This window comes from Streptopelia decaocto (assembly GCF_964273445.1).
Source record: "Streptopelia decaocto genome assembly, chromosome: 20".
NCBI classification, from domain to species: domain Eukaryota; kingdom Metazoa; phylum Chordata; class Aves; order Columbiformes; family Columbidae; genus Streptopelia; species Streptopelia decaocto.
In genome coordinates, this window is record NC_138675.1 from 5044100 (window position 1) to 5060743 (window position 16644).

A 16644-nucleotide genomic window follows, 5' to 3' on the forward strand; every position below is an offset into this window, starting at 1 on the left:
TTGGGAACAGTTTCTCTGGGGTAGCGTGTTTTTTTTTTTTTTGGGGGGGGGGGTGTGGGGGGCTCCTCTCTTCTGGACAGAAGTTTCATTTCGCGCGGGCAGAGGTTTGGACACGGAGCAGATGGCGGGGTGCGGGTTTCGCGGGGTGCGGGTTTCGCGGGGTGCGGCTTTCGCGGCGCGCCCCGGGGGCCGGCGCCGCTCCGGAGCCCCGCGGCTGCGCTCGGCGGGGGGCGGCGGGCAGAGCCGCGGGGAGCGGCGGCGGGCGAGGCCGGGCGGCGGCGGGCGGGGCGGAGGGGGGTGTTCCCCTCGCAGCTGGGTGGTGCGGGACCTCCGCGGCGCTGGCGGCTGCTGACGGGAGCTGCCCTGCCTCCCTCCCTCCCCTCCCGCCCGCGGTGCAGCCCGAGCCAGCGCCGCAGTCCCGGCACCGGGGCTGGCGCGGAGGAGCTGCTGGTGCAGGCGGCAGGTGGAGAGCGGGGAAGCGGGGGGGAGCGGGAGAGCTGATGCGACACGTAATTAGCTGAGCGCTGGAGGTGTCAGCCCAGGGGGCTGAAGAGCTATTAGGAGGTGATTGACACCTCGTCTTGTTTATTGATCGCCAGAGAAAAGGGGAATAACTTCGGGGGCCGCTCTAATTGTCATTATTCCGCTCATCTCTTCTGTGTCTTTCATTACTGGGCTCCTGGTTGCTTTCGGGAAATCTCAGTTCCTCTGGGGTGAGTCAGGAGGACCAAGGTGGAAAGCACGGAGGGGCAGGGGGAGGCAGCGCTCGCGTGGCCGCCCCCGGCGCGGGCAGCGCGGAGCCCCGCGCAGGTTCCGCGCAGGTTCCGCGCAGGTTCCGCGCAGGTTCCGCGGTCTGGCCGCTGCGCCCGGGCTGCGGGGGCGCGTCTGCCCCGGCCCCCCCGGCCGCGCTGCGCTGGCAGCCGGGTCTGGCAGGGGCTGAGAGGAGGGTTGTGCCGGTGCTGCTTTCCTGGCCGGCTGCGGGGAGAACCTTGGATGCAGGGGGTGGTGGGTGGGTGCTGGTAGGCAGGCAAGGGGAGGGGTGTTTGCATGGGAGGTGGTTCGGGCTTCCTTCCCCCCCTTCCCTAAATACTTTCTTCTTGCTAAGGTGCTGATCTTCCTTCTTTTTCTTCTCTGCATCCAGGGAAAAGTTTGAAGACTCTTATGTCCAAAGGAATCTTACAGGTACATCCTCCAATCTGTGATTGCCCTGGGTGTCGAATTTCGTCTCCAGTGGTAAGATTATTGTTAAACTATGTGCTTTAGTTAAGACATCTCCCTTCTCCTCCACCTCCTTCCCTTTTAAAAAAATGCCTTGGCTTCTGTGGTCATGAAGGGGTGATCTCTGAGGGGTAGGAACTGTCACCGCTCTGTACCTGCCGTGTGGTCACAGCCCAGCAGGAGAGGAGTTTGGAAACAGAGCAGGTGGGAAGAGCATCCTGAAGGATGCAACACACGGCGGGATTGTGCGGTTTTCAGGGGGAGCTGTCTGTACGCAAACGGCAGATCGCTCAGCAGCCTCTTCCCTGTTCTCACCCCTTCATTTCTGTGTTTTGTGCAGAGGTGCAAAAGGGCTAAATGAAGCAAAAGGGGATTATGATTGCACCCACATGTTAGAGTCAGAACAGTCACAGTTTACAGACCATTAGTGAATTTTGTTAGATAAGGAGGAACAAGCTCATCTTAAATGCTTACAGGGTTTACAACATTCATACAATAGATCACAGTAACTACTTTCATAGATCTTCCCAACTTTTGAGTTCCTTTTGTTTTCTGCTGTCAGCCTTTATCCTGAGACATTCAAAATGTCTATATGCCATCAGCATTTTCATGAAAAAGATGTTGATGCTATAAAAAAAAGCTCCTGAAATCAGAGCAAGCTAAGGCATTAAAAACAGTTCATCATGTGTAGAAATAACCATAAAATACAATAACATCTAACCGGGATGGCAAAGCTGTTGGTTTGTGGAACTCAAGCAGGTCTTGGTCTGAAAAAAACACCATGATTTAAACCATTGTCAGTAGCACTGCGGAAACGTGCAATTGGAAATTTACCTACTCTTACCCATTGAAATCAACCAGATTTTCTTTTATGGTTTCTTTGGAGGTCCTGTGGACAATCTCTTTTCACGCACAGTGTCTTTATGTTTCTGAATGACAGAATTGCGATTTTAAATTATTTCTGCATAGTATATATGTGCATGTGTGCGTATGTATACAAGTACACACAGCTGACATGGGAAGGGGCTTAGAGCAATAACCAACAGTTGTTACATAAATCAATGTGAAGATACCGTGTCTGTGATGCGGATCTCTTGCATCTGTTCTGTGTAGCCATGGTCCATAGCAGAGTAATAACTGTCCAGCGAGCTTACTGCAGCATTGTTGTGATGTGTTAAACCCAGCAAACCGGGTATTCTGAAGCCTTTCCCACGTGTAGTTCCTCTGAGTTTACGGGGCAAAGTGCGACGCTGTGTAATGAGCTTTCTCCAGTTCGGAGTGTTGCATGTGCTTTAGTTACCATCACGTGGATCAGAGGCCAACAAGCAGGGATCTGCAGAGCGGGGTGGGATTCCGCGGGTGCTGCTGGTGGGGAGAAGTCGCTGGCCAGATGACACTGTCTGCTGGGCACTTTGGGTACTAACTTGCATTAAGTGGTAGCCAAAAGGACACATTATCCTCTCCTAGCAGCAACATTTTTGATAGTTGCACAGGGATACTGTGGATTTACAGATGGGAAGGCAGTTCTGCATGAAACTTTTAAAATAGGACTGAATTTGAGTAGTTCAGATAGAGGAAAAGAAGTTGGTATGGTTTTGGGAAAGGAGAAATAAATCCTTCTGGAGTTGCCTCCTACCGCTTCCCCAGCTGTGTAAGTGAGTTAAAGGGGTTCTGATGTCAGGATTTGCACAGCAAGGCCAAACCCCACTGAGAGCTTTTATCAGAACTCTGGTTTTGGTGCTTACTGCATTTTCTGTACTGTAATTAGACCATATGTTTGACCAAACGACAATTTCACATTTTGAACCTGAGATCTGTTGGTAGTGCCTTGTCATAGCTACATACACTACATACTCAAAGCAGTTATACAAGGACGAGGATTAAAAATTAGGCACAGCTTATCTTTCCCCATTTAGTGATCACCAATTTAAGCACCACTGAGACCAAAGGGCTGTTTCTTCTCAAATGTAGAAGTACTTTCTATTTTATAGTGTGGGTAGGTAGAGTCTTGCAGTGCCTGTGTCCTTGTGCTACTGTGTTATCCTATGGGGGTGAGGAGATGGGGAGCTGATAGCTGGTTCTGCTAGTCCAAAATCAGTCCTTGGACAGCAGAACAGGCCAGAAAAACTCAAGCGTTGCCTTTGCAACAGGGTAAGGGAGACATCTGCATCTTCCCCATCCGCTGCCGCAGGCAAAGGGAGCGCGCCCAGGACCTGGTCCTGCTCCTTCGGGAAAGGTTCATCCAATTCAGTCAGTCCTGCCAGCCTTGTCCCATCGGCCTGTCAGGGGCTTTAATCAACAGCAGCCATTGTTCTGAGGCCCAGTCGGGGTCTCTTTTGGGGTTGGGGAGAGGAGGGGTTAATCTGGAAAGGAAATTGCATCGTGCCCCAGAGCCGGCTTGGAAAACACGCCCGAGGAGCCGGAGCTGAGCCTGGCACGACCCCCCCGCGCTGCAGCCGCTCCGGCTCCCGCAATAAAGCCGAGCCCGGCGGGCGGGACGCCCCCGCTTCCCACCCCCCGGCGAGCAGCGGCCCCGGCCCCCCCGCCGCTCCCCCCGGGCGCGGGGCCGGCAGTGCCGGGGGCGCCCCCGCGGCGGCCGGGAGAGCGGCGCCCGCCCCCGCCGAGCCCGGCCCCGCCGCCCCGTCGCAGCTCGTTTGCTGCAGCTGCAGACAGCGGCCGGCGCCGGGGCAGCTCCGCCACCGACCGCCGGTTTCCTGCGAGGCGGAGGGGGGAGCAGCCGCGTCGCGCCGGCCGCCCTGGCGCCTCCTCCCCCGGGCCGCGGCCGCCCCCGCGCCGGCAGCCATCAATCAGCGGCCGGGGCGGGGGGGTGCGGGGGCCCCGCTGAGCCGCAGGGCCGCTCCGAGCGGGGGAGGATGCAGGAAGGAGCCTCGGGAATGGGGAGCGGGGAGGGCATCCCCCGGGCCGCTTTGGGGGCAGCGCCATTGTCCTTCCGGCCCTGGGCAGCGGGTTTTGGTGAGGGAGCTGCGCCAGGGCTGGGTGCTTTGTGCTGGGGAATGGGGCACTGTGCGCTCACCCCATCCTGGACTGCGCCTCTGGTTTTCCTACCCCTCTTTCTTTGTGCCTTTGCAGTCGAGGGTTTTTGGACCACAGGTCTCCGTCCCTTTTTTGGAGGTGCAGGATGCCATGTGTTCACGAAGTTAAGTTGTCAGATGCAGACAGGGGTTTTCCCCCATGTTTTTACATATGAGTTATGGGCAGATACAGCTCATCTTCTTTGGAGCCCTGGATGGATTCCAGTCTATTCTGGTGAAACCCATTCACTGCAGGGTTCCCTCTGTCCCCGTGGAACTTCCCTCTGTGCTCCAAATATACCACTCACACATTCTCTCCCTCTCCACTTTTAAACCCACAGCCGGGGCTGGTCTTGAAAGCGTCCTCACTGCCCGCGACCGTCCCAGCCATCGGAACGGGAAACCCTAATGGTCTTGAGAACTGCACTAACATCTTTATTGCTCAGGCAAAATGTCTTGGATTTGCAAAGTCCGGTATCACATATGCAGTATAACAGAGGAGAGGCATTCATTGTGATAGATAGACTTTGATTGTTTCCCTTATCAGCCAGAGCGTGGGCCTTCCCATGTTCCATACTGGCCGTGCTGCCTCTGAAAGTGTCTCAGGACTGGACATTGGCTGCTCCTCGTCCTCTTTTCCCATCTTTTCTTGGACAGGGTGTTTGAAAGGCAGCCCGTGTTGGAGTTTGAGGTTCATGCCACAGGTAAAGAAGGGAAGACAGGCCTTCAGAATGCTCCCGTGGTGTGGCCGTACTCAAACAACACAAAAAGCACAAGAGATTTTTTTTACCATGTCTCCTTTGTTGCATGTCAAGATGTGGTAATTCTGCATAACTTGGTCAGTGACAATAGTAGTGCATTTGCTTACTGGGGCTGTGTTTTGCTCTTGATTTGATTTATATGTGATTCTTCTTATTTGCTGCTTTTTGCTTTTCGTTATTGTTTTCTTTTGATGCCCCCGAGGGTCAGGCGTTAGTCCAAGACTTTGTCAAGGGTGGAAAATGTAACTGTTTGTTTACTTAAAAAACTGATCAGCAAAGTCCCAGTTATTTAGCCCGGAGATGTGTGAGCGTTCTCCCGTCTGGCTGTTGCGGAGGTGCGGAGCTCTGCCGTACCCCACCGTCCCTGGGTGTGGGATCCAAATTCAGAGGCTGGCCCAAGGAGCGGCGTCCCCACAGTGGACACGGGTCTTTCCAGAGAACTCTTCTATGACAAGAGGACTTTGCCTGCTGGAAAATTCACTTGGCTGCCTGCAAAGGCAGGATTAAGTCTGAAATTTTACTTCTAACTGAATAGATTAGATTTAGGTTCCTTTCTGAGCTGCTCTGGACTTACGGAGTTGAGCTGGAGAGTCTTGGGGTTTATGTGGAGGGGGCTGTTTTCATAACTTTGCCTGCGTCTCCGGGGACGGCGTTATGAATGTGGAAAAACCCCCTCTGTAAAGCAGACTTAGAAACTTTTTATCCCCCCAAGGTCTTTGGCACAGTCTGTTGGTTTTTATTTGTGGTTTCATGCTGATTTGGATTGTTTGCTTTTAATCCAGCACGTTTTAGTTTAGCTTAGCATTGGTTGGCGTTTGGAGAGTTGGCTGGGTTTTTGTTTCTAGTTTTTGTTGTTTTGTTTGTTAGTGGACTGAATTCAGATGATTTCTAGAGCATGTGTACTGCAAACTTGTGAATTAAACTTGGATGCTTGATGCAACTTAATGCAGAGTATGTCAGCCTCGGTTTGCACGGCTTTCCAGCCCATGGGCGGTGGGAACGTGCGTCTGCATCTCTTACGGAGGGATCCCAAAAATCAGCGCTCTTGGGTTATACAGCACTTGGCAGGGGAAAACTGCTTGAAATGGGAATCAGTGTGGATATGAGAGGTGCTCCTAAGTGTATTCTGCATTAGAAGTTATTCCTAACCTAAAGCTCAGCTCATCGACAGGGCGCACTCCAAGTGCATCATGTTGTCCACTGTCAGGTTTGGAAGATGGGTGTCGCACCGATAAAACGACTCATTACTGTTTACGCAGAGGCAGAACAAACCCAGATCAATGGCACTGAGGGTGCCAGCACAATACTGAAGGATTTAATTTGGTGGATTATTAAATACCCTCTGGAAAGGAAAATATTAATTGGATTGCAGTCTTGTGAGTGAGCAGCAGAGATGTGTAAGCAGCTAAGGCTTAGGAAAATAATTTTATCTGACAGTGGGTTTTAAGGAGACCCAAGTGGGGGAGTTGGCTGTAGTGCAAGAGCTGTGGTGAAGATTTCTGCTGTTCAGTGAGCAGTGGTGAGAAACTGAATGCAAAAGGTCTTGCATGATGGAAGAACAGAGCAAGATCCGTCTGTGAGTTCAGTTTAGTGTCTGTGAGGTGTTTGCGAATAACAGAGCAAGCTGACCCTCCCTGGAAGAGGGTGATCGTGCTGAGGTTGGCACCAGGGATTGTGCAAATCTCCTCCTGCTGGGATTCCATGAGGATGCATGGGGGGTTTCCTTGTCCTACAGGCTTCCCTGGAGGAGCCAAGACAGTGGAATTCCTGGCACCCCCATCCGTTCTTGGGGGGCTCAGTGGTGGGAAGAGGCAGTTTCTGAGCCCTCAGCCCCCTTGGGACTGAGTTTTACACACCAAGTCAGCAGACGCAGCGTGGGCTTTGCAGCCTGGTGGGTTGTACCGGGCTGCGGCGGGTCTAGAAAATCCCACGCTGGGGAAAAGAAAGTTAAACACGGGAAGAAAGAGAGAAATAAATATATAGAAGCAGGGAAAGCAACATCATCTTGTTAGCGGTGTGTCAAGGGCAGTGTAAAGGTGACATAGGATAAGTAATTTTGCTGTCAAAATTATTTAGAGATGTCATTAAACTGCTTAGGGCTGTCTCTGCTGCTTCAGGGCACAGACACCTGGTTTTAATTTGCAGTGGTCTCTGTCCAAACTCGCTGGCCTTATTCAAAGGGATCAGTGCTAATTTGGAGCCTGGTGGCAAATGCCTTTAGTGAACGTGGGATCTAAATGGCAGAGGTGACTAAAGGACCAGAATTAACTCCCTCATAAACTTTGTTCATTTTCCTTTTCCTGAGGTTTAAACTATCCGCTAAGTTGAGGTTCGCAGAGATGATGAACTTTTCAGATTGCTGTTCTGGTTCAGTGATGAACAGAGAAGCAGTTTTGTGTTGTCCCCAGACTTTGGAAAAGAGATCCACTCTGGTTTTAACGAAGTCGTGCTTGCTCAGAATGTCACATTTGCATAATCACTTTGTTTTGTCTATAGTTTTATTTCCTTTTTCTGTCTTTTCTGTTTGCTTTTGTTGCTCTTTGTTTTTCCTTTTGCATTTTCTTATTCCTTTTCCCTTATGCATAGTTGTATTTCCTTTATCTGGCCAATGTTTTGCTACCCAGCAGATTCTTGTTTGGCACCTATGGCTTCTGCTGTCCCTTCTTCCTCCTCCCTGTTGGAATGCGTCATCTTCACTGATTCCGCCGCTGGGGAATCCCCGTTCTCACCATTGCAGGGGAGCTGCCCGTGAGCCAGTTCTGCCCTGATGCTCACGCACGATGGGGCCTTTGTTTACTGCATTGTAAAATGGGAAAAAGATCACTTCATAGTAAGGTTTAATCAACGTTTCTAAGAGCAACAGCCTCTTCTGTCTTAAGATGTAAGATGATGGGCAGGACCTGCTATTTCTTGCATTGTGCGATCAGTTAGGAAGGCAGAACTTTCTTGAATTGTTCCCAGAGAATTAAGCAGCAGGAAAACTTGAGAGCTTTTGATGATAGAAGAGACACTTGACAGGCTTTTGCTCCAGAATACACATCTAAAGTATCTGTAATGGTGACACCACAGCAAAGTTGTGTGTTTGCTTGTAGGCCATTCCCAGTTCAGCGCTGGGATTGCTTCAGATCATTTAAAAAGCAGCTCTGGGATTTTAGCTTTGTTTAACTTGGGCCTCTTAATCACCACAGCTTCTTAGTAGAAAACTTTGTATTTTGAAAGCAAGCAGAGCGCTTTACCAGACTAGCTGGCCGTCTGTGAGTATTTTACCCCTCGGAGCTTGTATTTATCACCGAGTCTCCAGGGCCTGGCTAATTCCGAATCAGGAGTGGATTCCACTCCGGGGGTGGCTGCTGTTCTGCCTATCTCCACCCATCAAATTGCAAAACCTCCCGTGTAACCCCATGCTCCCTTTTGCTCGGGAGATGGATGCGATAGGTGGTACCGCTGTGCTGGAGCTGCTTTGCGGTGTTGCCAGGGCAACCGGCGCCGGCCCCGCAGCCGGGAAAGGGCAAACATTCCTTTCTGCCACCGGAGCATCCGCGATTGAATGAGATTAGATAGAATTAGATAATCCTGAAATTCGCAGCAATTTGATGCCAGACCTTTATTAAATAAGTAAAAGTACCGGCCCTTATAGTAAAAATGAATTCTTTCAGATCAATAACTTTTCCCGCCGTTCGTCACAGCTGCGACTCTTGAGATCTCTTTTTTTGTGACATGGCGTGAACCACACAAATATACTTGTGTTTTTTTTCTTCCCCAGAGGGGACTATGATATCAATTCCTCTTTTATTTCCCCCTTGTGATTCACCCACTTAACCGTAAAGTACACTTACAAAGGAAGGCACTGCAAGATGCTTCAGTCAATGAGCTAGAGTTTACAATAGTAGTGTTACTTTAAAATTGCACACTTAGTATAGAGTGTTTTAGAGGCGTTAAAAACAACTACAACTTATCTTCTTTCTTCTTTATTGTGAATGGCTGAGTAGTTTTGTGTTCCTTGTGTGTTCAATGCCTGAAACTGTTGGGACCTCGTCCTGCCTGGCACGTTCCTGCTTACGTGCAATAGAATCACTGACGTCACATTGTGATCTAAAGTCGATGTGGGTTAAAGTAAGCATGGCAGGATGAATGCAGCGTTGGACTGGGATCACAATCAGTCTAGATTTACATCACTTTAACTCTGTGGACTTCTTTTTCATCTCCAGACTGGCATCCGCATTCAGTGTGCATCACAGGACACCTCGCAGAGCACGGAGAATTCGGTTTGTTCTGGCCCTCGAGCAGTTTTGTTTCTTATTGAGCTAAATTGGCTCTTTCAGAGCAAAGGGCGGATTTCTCTGTTGGTTTTGGTGGTGCTGTCCTTCGGGTTCAGCTCCAGACGCCGCTGCTGGCGTTTTGTGGACAGTACGTGGTCTCAAAGTAGTCGAGAAGCAGCCCATCCAGAACGAGAAGGGCAGCTGCCTGCTCCTTGTAAGGATGCTTTTAATCCTGAATAACAATACAATACATTTGATCTGAGAGTTGTTTTTTTTTTTAATCCTCAAATTAACATTCCTTAAAAGTCTATGGATCTGCACTTGTTTGCATCCGCAGTGTGAGTCTGGTTTTGTGAAGCTCACCTTGCTGTGATGGATCTCTCAGAAATAGGTTCAGTAAGAGCAATGCTATGGGGCCAGTAGGCATTCCCCTCCCCTGGCGTGTGCAGAGGGCAAAAGTGATCCTTGCTTTGGGAGGACTCAGTTCTTCCATTGATGGCTCTGCTATTGTCTGTAAGTCACTACACAATCTAATTATTTGGGGATGTTTAACTTGGCTTATCCAGAAATGAACATGCCTTGGATGCCCTTTCACGTCAGGGATCTGCGCAGGCTTTGGTGCCCGCGCGTGGCCGTGGGACACGTAGACACCAACCTTTCCGTGGTTCAGATTCACAGTAATTTGGGGAGAGCATCTGCAAATTGAAATATTTAGGTTTATGGGTTAAAAGGGCAAGAGACCGAGTTCTTGTACTAAAATTAGCAATAGGACTTCCACAAACGAGTTTCTGGTAATGGTGCCTTCTCTGTACTTTTCTTTTCAAGGAAAGCGCCCCATCTTGATTAAATGTCCTGGTCCTGACTTGCGCTGAGCCCAGTCAATGGTGTCAGTGGGTAACTGCTCTCATTTGTTAGGAAACGATGATGATATTGCTCATTTAAATTTGTGTAGTCACTTTTTCCTGGCCTAATATTCCCTGCTTTTAAAATGCCACCTTCCCCCACCAGCCCACGCTGGCCGTGTCTGTGCCCCTGGGGTTGTGCCGCTTGCCATTAACTCACACATTCTGTGTATTCACCACCAGTGGCGGCTCTTTGCGTTCTTCTGGGTCATTGGTAAAAATATCAGGGGGAAGTGGTTACGTGAGGTCTTTTAATCCATTTAATTTGTGCCATGTTTACTTGTATTTCTCATTCAAAAAATTATGTGGTGTAAGATCAGATAACTTGCAGAAATCTAAGCACATTACACCAGCAAAAAAATTTATATATTAGTTTAACATCTTTTCTATTAACAAGCTTTAATTTGCATAAATTATATCACCCTCCTTCAATTTATTATTACTTGTCCAGTTTCCTCTATTTCATTATTTCTCCTGGGGGTTATAAAATTACTTGGATTATTCCGCTCATGCTTTTTAAACTACAGTCCCAGTGCAATGTTTTCTCATTTACTTTGTATTTCCTCATTGTTGTGAGGGTCATGAAAAATATGAGTAAAGCATCTGAAGAACTTGTCCGGCCAACTGTCCCCAAAGCCTCCGAATCTGCTGGTTTCAAACTATATAACTTTCTGTTTGAAACCCCATAATTCACTGCTGGAATGAGAAGTATTTCATTCTCATACCATGTTAGGGGGAGCTTTTTCTACCAGTGAAGGCATGAAATATTTATTGAACATTCTATTTCTTCAGCATTGCTGACAGTTCTAGCATTCCCATCTAGTAATGGACTGAAACCATTATTATCTCCTGTCCTTAATAAGCCAGTGTGTACAATCCAGTTCGGAGTTCTCCAGTGAATGAAAGAACTATTAAAGTTACACGTGCAATTATTTAATATTAAGATCTTTATAGCAGCTGGGGTAGGAGAGACCTTCACCACTACAAAGGCCCTTTACTACATGTTATGCTCACGAAATGTCCAACTGTCTTTAGGTCTGTTAGTGCTTATTATTATATTTGCTTTATGTCCCCAGTGGGATTTCTGCCTTTTTACCTCCTGTTGTTCAGAGGTGGTTTAATGGGAAACCTGGCGTGTGGATGGGCTGCTGCAGCATTGGGCCTCTGAGGAGCAGGACGATGCTTCTCTTCATCTCCTCGCCGTGGTATCTGCCGCTTGCCAGGCTGAGTGTTTGCAGCGTGCGGGTAATGAATAGATGCGTTGGGCTTTAAAAAAAGTGCCCTTTGTGGCTTTCTCAGGAAAGCCAAGCCTTGTCCCCGCCTAGATGCTCTTCGAGCTCACGCTCCTCGTCTGGCTGCTCTTGTTTTCTCCTGATCTTTCAGTCAAGTTCTTCCTGTCTGGCCGCCAGATTACGAAGCAAGGTGGTATTTGAATGATCTGGAGGAGTGATCACGGTGTGTTCTGTCACAGCTTGCAGCTCCTTCAACAATCAAATCTATCTTCAATGTTTCCTTTAAAAGATCTTGGAAAGGTGTCGGTCCAGAGTTACGCATGCGAGGGAAGAGATGGAGCTGTGATGCATCTGGAGCTCTCCACTGCTTGCTAGAATAACCATTAGGAAATACTCTATTGGCCACCTCCCCCTTCACAAGTCTCACATTGATCTGCACGGAGACACATCCCATGGCTGGCTGGCGCGGAGATGCTGTGCTGTTAGCCCTGGCTGGCACGGAACATCTTGATACCCCGCGAGCTGTGAAACTTGACATATGCCGAGACAGCAACGGGGAGAGAACCTTCCTCAGAGCTTCCCTGGAATGTTCTGACAGGATTTAATCTGTCGGGGTCCGCTGTGTCATTCAGACTGATCCCAATAGGCCAATGAGTCGGAATCAATAATATCCTTGATCAGCAAATAATTCTGCCTTGATCAGAGAATCCTGGTAATTAGAGCTGAAAAAGATGTGTCGCCTCACTCAGTGTGCTCCGCAGAGTCCTCTGGAAATGCTGCTCTATCTGTTCGTGTTTCTTGGGGCTTTTTTGGCTGCTCTGGTAATATAAGGTCAGCTAAGCTGTGCTTTTGAAGGGGGCTGCGTTACTGTTGCCAGACAGTGACCAGTAATAGGTGCTGTGTTGTTTTCCCTTAATACGAAAAACTTGGAAGAGATGAAGGAGAAGTGGGGCATGAGGAGGGGAATGACCCCTTGAAATCATCCAGGATGAGAGCTGGAGATGGAGTTGGGTGTAATCCTGGGGAGCAGAAGGGCTGCTCGGTCTCCACGGCTCACTCACCTTTACCTGTCAGCTGAGACTGACAAAAACAAGCGGCTTTTCCCTGGGTGCGCTTGGGTGTGATTTGACAGGCTGGACAAAAGGACCTGAATGACGATCAACCCACCAGAACGCACAGGCGGTTACCCTGGCAGTGTCACCAGGCTGGCTTTGCCTGGGCATACTCAGGTGGATGTAAGCGGCTTCTCCTTTTCTTCCTTCGCTGATGCCCTCATCCCTCCCGGAGTTTGGAATCTACAGACCTGGAGCAACTTGTTTATTTGGAATGAAATCGCATCCGTGGGATGCAGCTGAGCGGCACTTGGTGCGAAGCAAAACGGGCAGGAGAAGGTGGCGAAGGAAGGTACTTTATTTTCTAGAGCTCTTTTGTGGTAGTTGAGAACATTTTTGTTCTGTGGCATCAATTAGAGCAGCTTAGGGCTGGCTGAGGGCTTAAATGGTTTATAAGTGAGCGTGTGGGAAACAGGATGGACCGTGCTGGGGTGCCGGCTGCCCCGCAAGAGTTCACCATCCAAATGCAAAGCAGAGCTGAGTAGGTGCGGAGAGCAGGAGCTGTGGGTGTCACATGCGGAAAACCAGCAATAGTGGCTCATTACAGATCTTCGAAAATGAGGAAATAAAGCTGGCTTTTCAGCTTTTCGTGCCGGCTGTGTGAACCCATCAAACATGAATATGGCAGCTTGCCTACAAACAGATTAGTTTTTTATTGCGTTTGCCACCTCCGTGATGCTATAAGGCCCAGCTATACTATATATATAGCACAATAAATCCGGTTTATATAAATGTGAACTTTGATATATTTTATTAATATCACGCTCATGATTTGAATATTTAAATATGCCTGGCGCATACGAAACTGTTATTTAGCTTATGCTTGTTTTATTTAATTATTTTAGATTTATAGGACACCTGTCATTGGCTCATAAGTGCCATGCAATTAATTACAAATACTGTCAGAAATTCAAACCTGCCTTTCTCGCCCATCTAGATTATCTGTGTCTCTTGAACTCATCACTATTGGTGGTTGTTGTTATTGTTTTTGGCACATCTGGCCCACATACCCCATAGGCATTTGCAGCACTTTGCAGAGATTTGCATATGCGAAAGGTCACGTCCTTATAGGTGGAAGCCAAAAGTCGCAGTGAGAACGTTGACCCAGCTGGGATGAAGCCCTCTTGACCAAAGCAGCCTGAAATGTATTTGAGGTAATTCCCTTTTGCCCCTTTCTGTTCCATGAGGCGACATGGCTGTTGTGAGTAATCAGTTTAAAAAAAAACACACATGGATCTCTTTGTGGTACCAGAAACACTGACTAAAATCCAGAAGGAAATAACAAAGCAGCTGCAAACATGCTTCAGAACATTATTTCGCTGTATGAAATATCCACTGTTGCATTTGCAATAAAATTAGCGAGGAGGGAAAATGCCGAGGAAACGCGAGGTTAAGAAGCTGTCAGATATTTTTACAAGTGTTGTCTGTATTTAAACAGCAGAGATCTCGGGGTCACGTTGGTTCCTTTGTTCTGTTCATGCAGCACCTGGCACCATGGGGTTATGTTTGGGGGCTCGTAGCTGTTGTAGCAGCCAAAGAATACATAATAATGATCTAGACAGAGTGCGTGCCGCAGAGATAAAGACACCTCTGCGCTCTCTCTGTGTGTTGGTAACTGCGGTGATAAGGATCATGTGTACCTGTGTAAAACGGGCTGAAAGCGCCCATGTCTGGCAGCACTGAAGAAGGAAACCAGACGATGAGCTCGTGGGCAAGAGAGGTGGGATACAGTTCATAGAAGAGTAAAAACCAGCAAGGCGTTTGAGTTCCAGCCGGAATTAGAGAAGATTCTGCGTTTGACTGGACAAGATCAGCTGGAGATGAGCCAGAACAGACAGAGTTTAGGACAGGCCCTGGAGAATCCAAGGATGTGTAGCGAACGGGAGAGCCACCTCTGCCTCCTCGTCCTGTCTCCCTGCCACCCGTACGCTGTTTTCTCTGCAAAGGGGAAAGGACAGCAGCCCGTTGGACACACCAAAGCCGTTGGGAAACTTCATCTTGTTGTGCTTCGCTTCCAGCACATAACTTTATTTCCAAGAAAAAAGTAAACGGTGGCTCAAGTGCAGATTGGCAGGAATGAAAGCTGGATGGTGACTCTGAGGAGGAGGTAGCAGGTGAGAGGCAACAGCTCAGGAGCACGTGCTCTGTGGTCCTGATTTAAAAGGTATATTCAGTACTTGTCCAGTTGTTCTGGGGTCAGCAAAGCAGCGACAGCGGTGCCAGCACAACCCATCTGCCTGAAAATAAGGCTCTTGTGTAGTATCCCTGCTCCAGGGAGGTGGAGCTCTTCTAATCTCCTTCCCCTTATCCTTCTTCATTCGACCTCCTGGGCTCAGTAAATACCCTCTCAGGAGGCTGCGGGAGCCAGTGAACAATGAGTGGCCTCCCAAGGGGCCAGAATTTCTTCACACTTAAATTCCACCTTTGCAGTCTTTGCTAAAGAATCCACAATTATTAATCCTTTAACTTGTATTTTTAAATTCCTTGCCTTTCTTTTACCCTCCCAACTTTAAATGTGATTTCAGAGGGGATTTTTCTAGAGTTCTGGCTGGCACCCAGCGTCCAAACAAACTCAGACCTCTGCCTCTTGCTTTATTCTTATATTTTTCTGTTTGGGAATGGCTCACCTGCCTGGATACGGGTCTGAGGCTTTTGAAATGTGGGAAGGGATTTGTCCATCTGATCCCTATTTATTTTAATAGGGCATTTAGTTCTTGAGAGCTGTGTCTCAGACGTGATCTCGTGTCTCCAGAACCAATGGGTCTAAGATTTTGGTCCTGACTTGATTGACTCTTATTTTGACTGTTTCCTTGTGTATCCATCAGAATTTGTGTTGGGTTTTGTTTTTGTTTTATATTTGCCCGTGCAAAGACTACATTGTGGAGTTACAACGGATGTCGTGCTGTCCTTGCACATTTGTATTCTGCTTTTGTTTTGAGCTGGATTGAGGGAAATCCAAAGAAATAGTTTAAATCCATCGGAAAGAGGCTGCGTTCCCCTCCTTGTGTAGGGGCTTTCCCTGGCAAGGCTGTTGTTGAGCTGTGTTTGCATTAGGGATCCCCACACCAGTAACAGACTGCGACTGAGTCCCGTACCCGTCGTTTCTCTTCCTTTCCTCGCATGTTGCTGTTCACTGTCGTCTTCACCGGCTGCTGGTGGCGGGTGCGGTTAGGAAATGGTTGTGTGGAAACTACTGCAATGAGCCCCAACCCTTCCACCCCCGCACGCTGCCCCGGGGAGACCCAGACACGGTGACTCATGTGCCTGGGGCTGCCGGGGAGCCTGGAAGGTTCCAGGCGAGGGGGTGGCGGCTGCCGCCAGCTTCGCGTCTCTTTTTCATAGAATCATAGTATGGTTTGGGTTGAAGGGACCTTCCCAGCTCCCCAGTGCCCCCCCTGCCATGAGCAGGGACATCTGCACCAGCTCAGGTTGCTCAGAGCCCCGTCCAGCCTGGCCTGGGATGTCTCAGGGATGGTTCAGCCACCACCTCTCTGGCCAACCTGGGCCAGGGTTTTACCTCCCTTGTTGTAAAAGAATTTCTTCCTCATGTGTGAGCTGAATCACACAGCTGGAAGCACAGGGACCTTGTAGGAGATCAGTGGGACAGGGGCACCGAGGGAAAAGAGGAGCTTGAATTAGCGCTCGGCACATCTCTGCCGTCTGTAAGTACAGCAGGACCAGCTCGTGTCGTTGTGCACCGTGTCACACCGCTGCCGGACACCTTCAGTACCACTGCAGGTATCATATGGAGCTGGTGTGTAATGACATCGAAAGTCCCTGACCTCGCTGTGTCCTTCCTGATGTGTGAAGGCGGTGAGAACACAGCAGAGCTGGGTTTCACATCTGGAGGTCAGCCCTGCCCCAGCTGGGCTCAGCACTCTGTGAGCTCAGCTTTGGAGAGTCACTGTCACACACCAGACCTGCTGGTCCTGGCTGGTGCACGGACTCCAGGAGTCTCTGGGAAATAATCAGGGAAAGCACGCCTGTTATCTGGAAATGTAGGTTCAGTCTGCAAGGGTCCGGTCCTTCACTGACAATATTTAAGGTTCAGCAAATGGGAAGCAATTGAAAACCAGTGGTTAAACTTTCCAGGTTTTTTGCATGACTTAAGCTGCTCTCTGGGGCAAG

General features: G+C 49.1%; 1 protein-coding gene across 7 annotated transcripts in view; it reads left to right on the plus strand.

Moving 5' to 3' along the window:
• SAMD11 (sterile alpha motif domain containing 11) overlaps positions 1-16644 on the plus strand; it is a 97625-nt gene that overhangs the window by 2952 nt on the left and 78029 nt on the right. For 3 of the 7 annotated variants that reach the window (XM_082070029.1, XM_082070031.1, XM_082070030.1), the window contains exon 2: positions 1142-1233. In XM_082070029.1, the coding sequence (XP_081926155.1) occupies positions 1142-1233 (92 nt within the window). Of the gene's footprint in view, positions 1-441; positions 464-621; positions 714-1141; positions 1234-16644 lie in introns of those variants that run through there. The other 4 variants (XM_082070033.1, XM_082070035.1, XM_082070034.1 and 1 more) reach the window with 4 other exon arrangements.